General features: G+C 46.4%; 1 protein-coding gene across 1 annotated transcript in view; it reads left to right on the top strand.

The window, feature by feature from the left end:
• The window catches only part of LOC139411890 (DNA topoisomerase III beta), a 34,755-nt gene extending 24,193 nt beyond the window's left edge, over positions 1-10,562 (top strand). The window contains exons 16-18 of the mRNA XM_071158638.1: positions 8,760-8,961; positions 9,180-9,367; positions 10,177-10,562. Coding sequence (XP_071014739.1) covers positions 8,760-8,961; positions 9,180-9,367; positions 10,177-10,455 — 669 coding nt within the window. The 3' untranslated portion in view covers positions 10,456-10,562. The remainder of the gene's footprint in view (positions 1-8,759; positions 8,962-9,179; positions 9,368-10,176) is intronic.
• Positions 10,563-16,097: the final 5,535 nt, after the last annotated feature.

Here is a 16,097-nt window from a genome sequence, read left to right as displayed (position 1 = left end):
AGGGGGACAGGGTAGGTTAAGCAGCGGGACAGGGTAGGTTGAGCTGCGGGACAGGGTAGGTTAAGCAGCGTGACAGGGTAGGTTAAGCAGCGGGACAGGGTAGGTTAAGCAGCGGGACAGGGTGCGGGACAGGGTAGGTTAAGCAGCGGGACAGGGTAGGTTAAGCAGCGGGACAGGGTAGGTTAAGCAGCGGGACAGGGTAGGTTAAGCAGCGGGACAGGGTAGGTTAAGCAGCGGGACAGGGTAGGTTAAGCAGCGGGACAGGGTGGGTTAAGCAGCGGGACAGGGTAGGTTAAGCAGCGGGACAGGGTAGGTTAAGCAGCGGGACAGGGTAGGTTAAGCAGCGAGACAGGGTAGGTTAAGCAGCGAGACAGGGTAGGTTAAGCAGCGAGACAGGGTAGGTTGAGCAGCGTGACAGGGTAGGTTAAGCAGCGGGACAGGGTAGGTTGAGCTGCGAGACAGGGTAGGTTGAGCTGCGAGACAGGGTCAGTTAAGCAGCGTGACAGGGTCAGTTAAGCAGCGTGACAGGGTAGGTTAAGCAGCGTGACAGGGTAGGTTAAGCAGCGTGACAGGGTAGGTTAAGCAGCGTGACAGGGTAGGTTAAGCAGCGTGACAGGGTAGGTTAAGCAGCGTGACAGGGTAGGTTAAGCAGCGTGACAGGGTAGGTTAAGCAGCGTGACAGGGTCGGTTAAGCAGCGTGACAGGGTAGGTTGAGCAGCGGGACAGGGTAGGTTGAGCAGCGGGACAGGGTAGGTTGAGCAGCGGGACAGGGTCGGTTAAGCAGCGGGACAGGGTCGGTTAAGCAGCGGGACAGGGTAGGTTGAGCAGCGGGACAGGGTAGGTTGAGCAGCGGGACAGGGTCAGTTAAGCAGCGGGACAGGGTAGGTTGAGCAGCGGGACAGGGTAGGTTGAGCAGCGGGACAGGGTCAGTTAAGCAGCGGGACAGGGTAGGTTGAGCAGCGGGACAGGGTCAGTTAAGCAGCGGGACAGGGTAGGTTGAGCAGCGGGACAGGGTCAGTTAAGCAGCGGGACAGGGTAGGTTGAGCAGCGGGACAGGGTAGGTTGAGCAGCGGGACAGGGTCAGTTAAGCAGCGGGACAGGGTAGGTTGAGCAGCGGGACAGGGTAGGTTAAGCAGCGGGACAGGGTCGGTTAAGCAGCGGGACAGGGTCGGTTAAGCAGCGGGACAGGGTCGGTTAAGCAGCGGGACAGGGTCGGTTAAGCAGCGGGACAGGGTAGGTTAAGCAGCGAGACAGGGTAGGTTAAGCAGCGGGACAGGGTAGGTTAAGCAGCGGGACAGGGTCAGTTAAGCAGCGGACAGGGTAGGTTAAGCAGCGGGACAGGGTAGGTTAAGCAGCGGGACAGGGTAGGTTAAGCAGCGGGACAGGGTAGGTTAAGCAGCGTACACATTTCTGTACTGAATTAAATATTACCACAACCTTTTTTAAAACCTTTTTCTAGTTTTATTTTCAAAACACAATTCAACACAATCACTTTTTTTTTGTCTTTTTAATAATTTTAAGCATCTTTTAACCCCTAACAAACACTTTGCTCCTTTTTTGATAAGCACTTAACCCTTAACGTAGGCAAGGCCCTGTTGTTACTTAATATCCTAGCGATACGGCCTTGCAATGATTGGCTCAACCCACACATCCCACAATGATTCACTTTCATGCTGTTGAAGCTTATAGAGCCCCCGACTGATGTGTGTGTATAGCAATAAAACAATGATCTACTTTGGTTTAGATGATACAAGCATCATGAAACCTCAATATTTTCATTTGACTTGGTGAAAATCAGTTTTTTTTTAAATTTAACTCGCTTTTTCCATGTGGTTTCTTCCTTCACAGACTCCATGAAAAAATTACCTCTTTCTTCAATATTTGGTCAAATTCTACATTTTGTTTATGGTTTCTTAGAAACAAGGATGGCTCAACTTTATCCCACTCTCCTCTACGGGAAGGCACTAGACTCTCTGACACGTGGCCAGCATGCATTAATTCCCCCCCCGTACCCCGTTCTACCGGTTTGGTGGCCGAGCTACGGCCTTCGGTCGGCGGAAAGGGACCAGAAAAGGGAGCTTTTAAATGAAAATAAGCCACTTCAACTGAGGAAGTCATAGAGGCATGTATTATTCATCAGGGTCCTTCATTAGGGGACATTGTTACAAAACGTTTTGCAATTGGAAAAACTAAGAAGGAGCGTTTTGTCATTGGACCAGGTAGTCCCTCTCATGTTCTAGTCTGATTGCGTCGGCATGTTGCTATGGGACGACGTGTCCCCAGAGTGGCGTGTACCGGTCTAGTGACGTTGGGGAGAGCGGAGGAGACAGACAGAGGGGTAGAGGCAGAGAAGGACAGAGGGATAGACAGAAAGACCCACGTGGCTGATTTGACTGATGAAGAAAGCCACAAGGGAACCATGAAATGACCTCATAAGGAGGATGGGAAGACATCCGGTATCCAAACAAAAGGTTGCTGGTTTGATTATAATTATTTTTTTAACCTTTTATTTAACTAGGCAAGTCACTTAAGAATAAATTCATATTTTACAATGACGGCCAAACCCTCCCCTAACCCGGGCCAAACCCTCCCCTAACCGGGCCAAACCCTCCCCTAACCGGGCCAAACCCTCCCCTAACCCGGGCCAAACCCTCCCCTAACCCGGACGACACTGGGCCAATTCTGCACCGTCCTATGGGACTCCCGATCACGTCCGGTTGTGATTACAGCCCGGGATCAAACCGGGGTCTGTAGTGACACCTCTAGCACTGAGATACAGTGTCTTTAGACCGCTGCGCCGCTCGGGAGCTGAACCGACAAGGTGAAAAATCTGTCGATGTGCCCTTGAGCAAGGCACTTAACTTGAATTTGCTCCAGAGCTGCCGTACTACTTTGGCTGACCCTATAAAACAACACATTTCACTGCACCTATCCGGTGTATGGGCGATTTTAAACACCATATATACACATTTCAGGACCTTCAGAAAGCATTCACGCCTCTTGACTTTTTTCCCACATGTTGTTGTGTCACAGCCTGAATTTAAAATGGATTACATTTAGATTTTGGTCTCCAGTAGTGAGCGAGTGGAATTTTAAATGGATGTTCTGGAACGAGCCTACCGGAGGTGACAACAGATTTAATATATAGCATATAACTTCAGGGGCAGCAGGTCGCCTAGTGGTTAGAGCGTTGGGACAGTAAGGTTGCTGGATCTAATCCCCAAGCTGACAAGGTAAAAGTCTGTCGTTCTGCCCCCTGAACAAGGCAGTTATAATCCACTGTTCCCCGGGAGGCCGTCATTGTAAATAAGAATTTGTTCTTAACCGACTTGCCATGTTAAATAAAGGTTAAATAAAAAATGTAAACAATGACATCTCATTTGCCCAGACCTGCATTCACTCCTCCTTCCTTAGTACCTGCATTGTTGTTTGCCACTTGGCCTTAAATTGTATCAATTTGTTTTTCCTCTGTCGACCATGCTATATCAATATTTCAATAATAAATCATTTGATTTTTCGGATTGATTGATTTCCACCATTTTAGTCTGTTTTAAAAACATTTTGTTAAAGATGAGTTGATGAGAAGAGAATCATCCAGCCCATTGGGTATCTCACTAAACCCCAAAATGCCATGTCTTGAAATATGCAGACAGACTGATTTTAAAAGTAAGTTTACAATGTAATACTTTTGGCAGCCAACTTTCTAGTTCTGCCCAGAAGATTCCGGACTTCATAGCATTCCCAGAATGCATTGGATTATTGAGTCATTGTTAGTTTTACACTGAAGACGTGACTCTGACGTTGTGCTCTAGAATTTGTGAATTTTGTCTCTTGTATAATTATTTATTTCTATACATTAGTTTATACTGGATTAAAGCATTTAACTGTTATTTTGTTAGTTATGCTTCAACTTTCCCTCCATTTTTGTACCAACATCAGTTTATATTTATAATACTTAGAAAAAGTAAGTGACGTCAAATATATAAAGATAACTTCATCCCATTACTCACCAATATGAAAACGGATCTAATTAAATTGAATAATCTTCCCATAAATCTTACAGGGAGAATATACCATGGTGGCCAAAACAATAACAACAACTAATTCTGCTAATACCAATTACCCCCACCGAAGATGTTCTTTTAAATAGTGTACTCGGTCATAACAGACTTTTATAAAATAAAAGTTATAGAAAAAAAAGATGTAGAACTTTCCAAGTCTTGATTTTTATCCTTCTATCAACTCTCTACCCAATACTTTTACTTGTGACTTATACAGTACCAGTTTGGACACACCTACTCATTCCAGGGTTTTTATTTTATTAGAATAATAGAATAAGTAGAATAAGACAGACATCAAACCTGTGAAATAACAAATATGGAATGATGTAGTAACCAAAAAAAAAAAGTGTTAAATAAATCAAAACACATTTTATATTTAAGATTCTTCAAAGTAGCCACCCTTGATGACGTTGCACACTTTAGTGAAAACAAATCAAACTTTATTAGTCACATGCGCTGAAAACAACAAGTGTAGAACCTTACCGTGTAATGCTGACTTACAAGCCCTTAACCAACAGTGAAGTTCAAGAAGAGTTAAGAAAATATTTACCAAGTAGACTAAAATAAAAAGTAACACAATAAGAATAACATTAACAAGGCTATATACAGGGGGTACCGGTACAGAGTCAATGTGGAGGTTATATACAGGGGGTACCGGTACAGAGTCAATGTGGAGGTTATATACAGGGGGTACCGGTACTGAATCAGTGTGGAGGCTATATACAGGGGGTACCGGTACTGAATCAGTGTGGAGGTTATATACAGGGGGTACCGGTACTGAATCAGTGTGGAGGCTATACACAGGGGGCGCCGGTACAGAGTCAGTGTGGAGGCTATATACAGGGGGTGCCGGTACCGAGTCAGTGTGGAGGCTATATACAGGGTATTACGGTACAGAGTCAGTGTGGAGGCTATATACAGGGTATTACGGTACAGAGTCAGTGTGGAGGCTATTTACAGGGGTACCGGTACAGAGTCAATGTGGAGGCTATATACAGGGGGTACCGGTACAGAGTCAATCTGGAGGCTATATACAGTGCCTTGCGAAAGTATTCGGCCCCCTTGAACTTTGCAACCTTTTGCCACATTTCAGGCTTCAAACATAAAGATATAAAACTGTATTTTTTTGTGAAGAATCAACAAGTAGTGGGACACAATCATGAAGTGGAACAACATTTATTGGATATTTCAAACTTTTTTAACAAATCAAAAACTGAAAAATTGGGCGTGCAAAATTATTCAGCCCCTTTACTTTCAGTGCAGCAAACTCTCTCCAGAAGTTCAGTGAGGATCTCTGAAGGATCCAATGTTGACCTAAATGACTAATGATGATAAATACAATCCACCTGTGTGTAATCAAGTCTCCGTATAAATGCACCTGCACTGTGATAGTCTCAGAGGTCCGTTAAAAGCGCAGAGAGCATCATGAAGAACAAGGAACACACCAGGCAGGTCCGAGATACTGTTGTGAAGAAGTTTAAAGCCGGATTTGGATACAAAAAGATTTCCCAAGCTTTAAACATCCCAAGGAGCACTGTGCAAGCGATAATATTGAAATGGAAGGAGTATCAGACCACTGCAAATCTACCAAGACCTGGCCGTCCCTCTAAACTTTCAGCTCATACAAGGAGAAGACTGATCAGAGATGCAGCCAAGAGGCCCATGATCACTCTGGATGAACTGCAGAGATCTACAGCTGAGGTGGGAGACTCTGTCCATAGGACAACAATCAGTCGTATATTGCACAAATCTGGCCTTTATGGAAGAGTGGCAAGAAGAAAGCCATTTCTTAAAGATATCCATAAAAAGTGTTGTTTAAAGTTTGCCACAAGCCACCTGGGAGACACACCAAACATGTGGAAGAAGGTGCTCTGGTCAGATGAAACCAAAATTGAACTTTTTGGCAACAATGCAAAACGTTATGTTTGGCGTAAAAGCAACACAGCTGAACACACCATCCCCACTGTCAAACATGGTGGTGGCAGCATCATGGTTTGGGCCTGCTTTTCTTCAGCAGGGACAGGGAAGATGGTTAAAATTGATGGGAAGATGGATGGAGCCAAATACAGGACCATTCTGGAAGAAAACCTGATGGAGTCTGCAAAAGACCTGAGACTGGGACGGAGATTTGTCTTCCAACAAGACAATGATCCAAAACATAAAGCAAAATCTACAATGGAATGGTTCAAAAATAAACATATCCAGGTGTTAGAATGGCCAAGTCAAAGTCCAGACCTGAATCCAATCGAGAATCTGTGGAAAGAACTGAAAACTGCTGTTCACAAATGCTCTCCATCCAACCTCACTGAGCTCGAGCTGTTTTTCAAGGAGGAACAGGAAAAAATTTCAGTCTCTCGATGTGCAAAACTGATAGAGACATACCCCAAGCGACTTACAGCTGTAATCGCAGCAAAAGGTGGCGCTACAAAGTATTAACTTAAGGGGGCTGAATAATTTTGCACGCCCAATTTTTCAGTTTTTGAAATGTTAAAAAAGTTTGAAATATCCAATAAATGTCGTTCCACTTCATGATTGTGTCCCACTTGTTGTTGATTCTTCACAAAAAAATACAGTTTTATATCTTTATGTTTGAAGCCTGAAATGTGGCAAAAGGTCGCAAAGTTCAAGGTGGCCGAATACTTTCGCAAGGCACTGTACAGGGGGTACCGGTACAGAGTCAGTGTGGAGGCTATATACAGGGGGTACCGGTACAGAGTCAATGTGGAGGTTATATACAGGGGGTACCGGTACAGAGTCAGTGTGGAGGCTATATACAGGGGGTACCGGTACAGAGTCAGTGTGGAGGCTATATACAGGGGGTACCGGTACAGAGTCAATGTGGAGGTTATATACAGGGGGTACCGGTACAGAGTCAGTGTGGAGGCTATATACAGGGGGTACCAGTACAGAGTCAATGTGGAGGCTATATACAGGAGGTACCGGTACAGAGTCAATGTGGAGGCTATATACAGGGGGTACCGGTACAGAGTCAATGTGGAGGCTATATACAGGGGGTACCGGTACAGAGTCAGTGTGGAGGCTATATACAGGGGGTACCGGTACAGAGTCAATGTGGAGACTATATACAGGGGGTACCGGTACTGAATCAGTGTGGAGGCTATATACAGGGGGCGCCGGTACAGAGTCAGTGTGGAGGCTATATACAGGGGGTACCGGTACTGAATCAGTGTGGAGGCTATACACAGGGGGCGCCGGTACAGAGTCAGTGTGGAGGCTATATACAGGGGGTGCCGGTACCGAATCAGTGTGCGGGGGTACAGGTTAGTTGAGGTAATCTGTACATGTAGGTAAGGGTAAAGTGACTATGATCTAGATAATAAACAGTAGTACAGGTTAGTTGAGGTCATGTGTACATGTAGGTAGGGGTAAAGTGACTGTACATAGATAATAAACAGTAGTACAGGTTAGTTGAGGTCATGTGTACATGTAGGTAGGGGTAAAGTGACTACATAGATAATAAACAGTAGTACAGGTTAGTTGAGGTAATCTGTACATGTAGGTGGGGGTAAAGTGACTGTACATAGATAATAAACAGTAGTATAGGTTAGTTGAGGTAATCTGTACATGTAGGTAGGGGTAAAGTGACTGTACATAGATAGTACAGGTTAGTTGAGGTCATGTGTACATGTAGGTAGGGGTAAAGTGACTGTACATAGATAGTACAGGTTAGTTGAGGTCATGTGTACATGTAGGTAGGGGTAAAGTGACTGTACATAGATAATTAACAGAGTAGCAGCAGTGTACAAAGGGGGGGTGGGGTCATCCGGTGGCCATTTTATTAATTGTTCAGCAGTCTTATGGCTTGGAGTTAGATGCTGTTCAGGAGCCTTTTGGTCCTCCTTAAAAGTTACATATCACAAAATGTTGATTTGAAACATTATGGCCATCAGAGCAACCTTGAGGGAATCTTATTTCAGTCAGAAACTGACAATCTCTTAGAAAAACACCATCATCTATTACAACCTAGAAAAGGACGCGGTCACTGTGTGTGCGCGCGCAGTCCCATCTCAAAGCATCTTACCCTAAACACAAGGACGCACACACAACCGTGTGTGTGTGTGTGTGTGTGTGTGTGTGTGTGTGTGTGTGTGTGTGTGTTTTGTTAGATGCTTTTTGTTTTGCATTTCATTGAGTTCCACAAGTCTTCCAGATGATGTCGTCCAGGAGAGAAGACATTATATTCACACTGAGTGAACAAAACATTTTAAGAACGTCTTCCCAATATTGAGTATTGACCCCCTCCCCTTTCCCCTCAGAACGGGCTCGTCTGGGCATGGACTCTAAATGTTGTTTGAAAGCGTTCCACAGGCCCAAGTTGACTCCAGATGTGTCAAGTTGGCTGGATGTCCTTCGGGTGGGGGACCGTTCTTGATACGCATGGGGAACTGTTGAGCGTGGGAAAAACCCAGAAGCGTTGCAGTTCTTGACACAAACCAGTGTGCTTGGCACCTACTACCATACCCTGTTCTAAGACACTTAAATATTTTGTCTTGCCCATTCACCCTCTGAATGGAGCATCAGTGCTAGAGCATTCGTGTGTGTGTGTGTTCTTGTCAGTTTCCTGGTATGTCTACTTTAGGAGCGTTTGATTTAACTTGCACGGTACAGTGGAACCAATTGTCTCAGAAGTGCGAACTCTGCCCATCCTGCACGCTAATTATTGATTGTTTCTCCCAGGCCAAGCCCAGCCGGCTGCACTGTGCTGGGTGTGATGAGACGTACAGCCTGCCTCAGAACGGAGCCATCAAACTGTACAAGGAGCTGCGCTGCCCGCTGGATGAGTTTGAGCTGGTGCTGTGGACCTCTGGATCCAGGGGAAAGAGCTACCCCCTTTGTCCCTACTGCTTCAGCAACCCCCCCTTCAGGGACATGAAGAAAGGTGAGGGGAGTGTGTGGGTGGTGAGTGATTGGTCGTTATAGGGTTTGGGGTCAATTTCAATTCAGGAAGTAAACTGATGTTCCAACTTTTCCTTATTGTTTTTCTCTCCCCCTCCCCATCTCTCTCACCCTCCCTCCCTATTTATCTCCCCCTCCCTCCCTATTTCTCTCCCCCTCCCTCCCTATTTCTCCCTCCCTCCCTCCCTCCCTCCCTCCCAGGTATGGGATGTAATGAGTGCACCCACCCGTCCTGCCAGCACAGTCTCAACTCCCTGGGTATTGGTCAGTGTGTGGAGTGTGAGGGCGGGGTGCTGGTTTTGGACCCTACCTCTGGCCCCAAGTGGAAGATGGCTTGCAACAGGTGCAACGTGATGGTGCACTTCTTTGAACACGCACACAGGGTGCAGGTAGGCAGGAAGAGGACTTTAGTTGTTTTCATTGTTAATTCTCATAAACCTAATTTGCATTTTTTCACAGTGTTTATTTTATTTATATTCCATTATTTATTTATCTTTTTATTTAACTGGGCAAGTCAGTTAAGAATCAATTATTTTTTACAATGACGGTCTAGGAACAGTGGGTTTAACTGCCTTGTTTAGTGGCAGGATAACAGATTTTTACCTTGTCAGCTCGGGGATTCGGGTTACTGGGTTATTGGCCCAACACAATAGGCTACCTGCCACCCCTTATAACAGTTATCCCTCTTTTCTCTCTCTCTCTTTCTTCCCTCTTGCTGTGTTCACTCCCCCCCCCCCCCCCCCTTCCCATCCCCACCCCTCGTCTCCTCTTGCTGTGTTCACTCCCCCCCCCCCCCCCTTCCCATCCCCACCTCTCGTCTCCTCTTGCTGTGTTCACTCCCCCCCCTCCCATCCCCACCCCTCGTCTCCTCTTGCTGTGTTCACCCCCCCCTTTCCCATCCCCACCCCTCGTCTCCTCTTGCTGTGTTCACTCCCTTCCTCCCTATCCCCATCCCCACCCCTCATCTCCTCTTGCTGTGTTCACTCCCTTCCTCCCTCTCTGCCCCCCCTCCCCATCCCCACCCCTCGTCTCCTCTTGCTGTGTTCACCCCCCCCTTTCCCATCCCCACCCCTCGTCTCCTCTTGCTGTGTTCACTCCCCCCCTTCCCATCCCCACCCCTTGTCTCCTCTTGCTGTGTTCACTCCCTTCCTCGTTCTCTGCCCCCCCCCCCTTCCCTCCCCCACCCCTCGTCTCCTAGGTAACCCAGGAGAGCTGTGAGGCATGTGAAGCGTCCCTGGTAGCGGTGGACTTCAACAAGACGCGCTCCCCGCTGCCTGACGGAGAGACGCAGCACAGCGGCTGTGTGTTCTGCGACCCAGTCTTCCAGGACCTGGTTGAACTCAAACACGCCACCATGAGACACCCCTCAATGACCCGCGGCGGGGGTGCACGGCGAGGGGGGCGGGGCAGGGGCAGAGGGCGCAGGGAAAAGAAACCTAAAGACAAGATGGCTGCCTTGGCAGCGTACTTTGTGTAGCAGTAGATCAGGGTCATTATGTGAAGCTGGGTTAATATGTGATGTTATGGCATCTTTAATAAATGATGGCATCGTGTGGAAAGTAAATGCCTTTTTGTAAACAGAAATTGGTCGTTGTGTTTTCTGAGTCTTTGTTATTGTAGCTGTCTTAGCAGATTGCGCCTGGGGAGAGAAACACTGATCTATGTCATATACATCTTCATCTTCATCAGTAGGCAGGTTTCCATTGACCCAGTTAATTAGACAAAAGCAATGTCGCCCCCCAAAAAATCGCTGTGACGTGTGTATTGGGACACGGCAGCATGTGTAATGGGACAGGGTAGCATGTGTAATGGGACAGGGTAGCATGTGTAATGGGACATGGCAGCATGTGTATTGGGACATGGTAGCATGTGTATTGGGACATGGTAGCATGTGTATTGGGACATGGTAGCATGTGTAATGGGACAGGGCAGCATGTGTAATGGGACAGGGTAGCATGTGTAATGGGACATGGTAGCATGTGTAATGGGACAGGGTAGCATGTGTAATGGGACATGGTAGCATGTGTAATGGGACAGGGTAGCATGTGTAATGGGACAGGGTAGCATGTGTAATGGGACAGGGTAGCATGTGTAATGGGACAGGGTAGCATGTGTAATGGGACAGGGTAGCATGTGTAATGGGACAGGGTAGCATGTGTAATGGGACAGGGTAGCATGTGTAATGGGACAGGGCAGCATGTGTAAAGGGACAGGGCAGCATGTGTAATGGGACAGGGCAGCATGTGTAATGGGACAGGGTAGCATGTGTAATGGGACAGGGTAGCATGTGTAATGGGACATGGCAGCATGTGTATTGGGACATGGTAGCATGTGTATTGGGACATGGTAGCATGTGTATTGGGACATGGTAGCATGTGTAATGGGACAGGGCAGCATGTGTAATGGGACAGGGTAGCATGTGTAATGGGACATGGTAGCATGTGTAATGGGACAGGGTAGCATGTGTAATGGGACAGGGTAGCATGTGTAATGGGACAGGGTAGCATGTGTAATGGGACAGGGTAGCATGTGTAATGGGACAGGGTAGCATGTGTAATGGGACAGGGTAGCATGTGTAATGGGACAGGGTAGCATGTGTAATGGGACAGGGTAGCATGTGTAATGGGACAGGGTAGCATGTGTAATGGGACAGGGCAGCATGTGTAATGGGACAGGGCAGCATGTGTAATGGGACAGGGTAGCATGTGTAATGGGACAGGGTAGCATGTGTAATGGGACAGGGTAGCATGTGTAATGGGACAGGGCAGCATGTGTAATGGGACACGGGCAGCTTGTGTAATGGGACAGGGCAGCATGTGTAAAGGGACACGGCAGCATGTGTAATTGGACAGGGCAGCATGTGTAAAGGGACACGGAGGCATGTGTAATTGGACAGGGCAGCATGTGTAATGGGACACGGGCAGCTTGTGTAATGGGACAGGGCAGCATGTGTAAAGGGACACGGCAGCATGTGTAATGGGACAGGGCAGCATGTGTAAAGGGACACGGCAGCATGTGTAATTGGACAGGGCAGCATGTGTAATGGGACACGGGCAGCTTGTGTAATGGGACAGGGCAGCATGTGTAATGGGACAGGGCAGCATGTGTAATGGGGCACGGTAGCATGTGTAATGGGACACGGTAGCATGTGTAATGGGACAGGGCAGCATGTGTAAAGGGACAGGGCAACGTGTGTAATGGGACAGGGCAGCATGTGTAATGGGACACGGGTGCATGTGTAATGGGACACGGAGGCATGTGTAATGGGACACGGAGGCATGTGTAATGGGACATGGCGGCATGTGTAATGGGACAGGGCAGCATGTGTAATGGGACAGGGCAGCATGTGTAATGGGACAGGGCAGCATGTGTAATGGGACAGGGTAGTGTGTGTAATGGGACAGGGCAGCATGTGTAATGGGACAGGGCAGCGTGTGTAATGGGACAGGGCAGCATGTGTAATGGGACAGGGCAGCATGTGTAAAGGGACAGGGCAGCATGTGTAATGGGACACGGTAGCATGTGTAATGGGACAGGGTAGCGTGTGTAATGGGACAGGGCAGCGTGTGTAATGGGACAGGGCAGCATGTGTAATGGGACAGGGCAGCGTGTGTAATGGGACAGGGCAGCGTGTGTAATGGGACACGGGTGCATGTGTAATCGGACACGGGTGCATGTGTAATGGGACAGGGCAGCGTGTGTAATGGGACAGGGTAGTGTGTGTAATGGGACAGGGCAGCGTGTGTAATGGGACAGGGCAGCATGTGTAATGGGACAGGGCAGCATGTGTAAAGGGACAGGGCAGCATGTGTAATGGGACACGGTAGCATGTGTAATGGGACAGGGTAGCATGTGTAATGGGACAGGGTAGCATGTGTAATGGGACAGGGTAGCATGTGTAATGGGACAGGGTAGCATGTGTAATGGGACAGGGTAGCATGTGTAATGGGACAGGGCAGCATGTGTAATGGGACACGGCAGCATATGTAATGGGACAGGGCAGCATGTGTAATGGGACAGGGCAGCATGTGTAATGGGACAGGGCAGCGTGTGTAATGGGACAGGGCAGCGTGTGTAATGGGACAGGGCAGCATGTGTAATGGGACACGGCAGCATGTGTAATGGGACACGGCAGCATGTGTAATGGGACACGGCAGCATGTGTAATGGGACACGGCAGCATGTGTAATGGGACAGGGTAGCATGTGTAATGGGACAGGGTAGCATGTGTAATGGGACAGGGCAGCATGTGTAATGGGACACGGAAGCAATAGGAGAAATGTTCCAAAGATTGGAAACAGTTTTATCCATTAGACCGGGTGGATTTCTTAATTGTCCATTTAAATAATAATCCACTCCACATTTCATTATTAATGCCTACCGCTGGCTAAATCTAGTTTTCAACTATAAAAATGCAGGACAAACGATTGTCTTTTTTCTTTACAGGAGTTTCACCATCCAATTAGGCTATTTCAGATCCAAGGATGAAATCTCTTCATCCACCATTTTGTTTTCAAGAGTCTAAATGAAAAAAAAAAACAACAACACTTAGTAACAAGAATAATAATGCAACTATCTAATAATAATAATGAAATAACCCGCAAATTATTAACTGCCTTGCTCAAGGGCAGAACGGCAGATTTTTCCACCTTGCCGACTTGGGGATTCGAACCAGCGACATTTCACTTACTGGCCCAACGCTGTTAGATCTGTATAGTAACCCAAGCTTATAGTTAATTGTTTTATTAATATAATCAATAATTAGCTTTCCAAAAATGTATTCAGAATCTATCCTCAAAATCAGATATTTCAAACAATCAACACTTTCAAACATTGTTCTATCACTTACAGTGGGGCAAAAAAGTATTTAGTCAGCCACCAATTGTGCAAGTTCTCCCACTTAAAAAGATGAGAGTGGCCTGTAATTTTCATCATAGGTACACTTCAACTATGACAGACAAAAGGAGATTTTTTTTCCCCCTAGAAAATCACATTGTAGGATTTTTTATGAATTTATTTGCAAATTATGGTGGAAAATAAGTAGCTGGTCACCTACAAACAAGCAAGATTTCTGGCTCTCACAGTCCTGTAACTTATTCTTTGAGGCTCCTCTGTCCTCCACTCGTTACCGGTATTAATGGCACCTGTTTGAAATTGGTATCAGTATAAAAGACACCTGTCCACAACTGATCCGTGTAATGGAAAGAATGAATGGGGCCATGTATCGTGAGATTTTGAGTGAAAACCTCCTTCCATCAGCAAGGGCATTGAAGATGAAACGTGAGTGGGTCTTTCAGCATGACAATGATCCCAAACACACCGCCCGGGGATTGAAGGAGTGGCTTCGTAAGAAGCATTTCAAGGACTTGGAGTGGCCTAGCCAGTCTCCAGATCTCAACCCCATAGAAAATCTTTGGAGGGAGTTGGAAGTCCGTGTTGCCCAGCAACAGCCCCAAAACATCACTGCTCTAGAGGAGATCTGCATGGAGGAATGGGCCAAAATACCAGCAACAGTGTGTGAAAACCTTGTGAAGACTTACAGAAAATATTTGACCTCTGTCATTGCCAACAAAGGGTATATAACAAAGTATTGAGATAAACTTTTGTTATTGACCAAATACTTATTTTCCACCATAATTTGCAAATAAATTCATTAAAAATCCTACAATGTGATTTTCTGGATTTTGTTTCCTCATTTTGTCTGTCATAGTTGAAGTGTACCTATGATGAAAATTACAGGCCTCTCTCATCTTTTTAAGTGGGAGAACTTGCACAATTGGTGGCTGACTAAATACTTTTTTTGCCCCACTGTACCTACATTTTGAAATTGCCAGCTGTGTAATTTATTATTCGCCCTGTAACAAACAGCATGATATAGGATTTGATATAGGATTTAAAACCAAATTATATAGTATGTTATGTCAAACAATGAAAATTCAAACGATATTATTTATTTTTTTGCTCAGAAAACTTGGGGGCCAAATAAAACCGTGTGTGGGCCAAGTTCGGCCCGGGGGCCGCCAGTTGGGGAACCCTGGTATACATACAGGCTGTCGCAAATGTATTAATGCGCAATATGCCTAAATGGATCATGGAAACACATCCACCACTTCATTTTGTTCGACACTGGGTTTCAGTGAAAAAGTTTTTTTTGTGTGTGTGAGGTCGGCAGGGTAGCCTAGTGTTGCGTTGGCCTAGTAACCCGAAGGTTGCAAGTTCGAATCCCCGAGCTGACAAGGTACAAATCTGTCGTTCTGCCCCTGAACAGGCAGTTAACCCACTGTTCCTAGGCCGTCATTGAAAATAAGAATTTGTTCTTAACTGACTTGCCTAGTAAAATAAAGGTCAAATTAAAAATAAAATTACGTCCAGCTGTTTTTATCGACACGACAGTTCAATGAAAACGCATCGCAGCAGGCATATTGTCCCATCTATTGTATATGCCGAACATTCTAAATGTCGACAAAAAAAAATCACAGGACAAGTTAATGGAAACGTAGCTAATGTTAGTGTCCTGTGAGGGAGTGTCACATTTGCTGAAGTGCAAATCTTTCTGAATACCCCTGACTGAATAGGCTTTCGTTTGTCTCGCCTGGCCAGCCTTCTACAACATCTGTTTCGTTCAGTTTAGGCTTCCAAGGCTCGTATTTTATATACGCTATAAAACGGTTCAGATTTTGCCCATTTTGAGACTATCTAATATGTTCATAGATCTGTGTTTGGCTGCGTAGACACTACGGGAATGTAACGTTCCTGAACATTGGACTCGACTTGCAGAGCGCATGACAGACCATGGGAGAATCTCAAATGTATCGTCCTCGTGTCCTCTCTCTCCTGCTGAAAACCCATTGGATTAAGGAAGCCAGAGGTCCCGCCCCTCTAACCTTCTCCTCCAATAGGTTTTGAGGAGGTAAAGAGCGAGGACGCATGGAGTACACACACTTGAGATTCTCCCATGGTCTGTCGTGTGCTCGGCAAGTCGGAGTCTGGTGTTCAGGAACGTCAAATTCTCGTTGTGTCTACGCAGCCAAACACAGCTCTATGAACATAGTCTCAAAATGAGCTTGCGCCCACCACGAGCAAGCCCATGATCTACAACTCAGTGATATGCGCAATATTC

The sequence above is a fragment of the Oncorhynchus clarkii genome, chromosome 6 (genome assembly GCF_045791955.1).
Source record: "Oncorhynchus clarkii lewisi isolate Uvic-CL-2024 chromosome 6, UVic_Ocla_1.0, whole genome shotgun sequence".
Classification (NCBI taxonomy): domain Eukaryota; kingdom Metazoa; phylum Chordata; class Actinopteri; order Salmoniformes; family Salmonidae; genus Oncorhynchus; species Oncorhynchus clarkii.
This window is presented reverse-complemented; position numbering and strand designations above follow the sequence as displayed.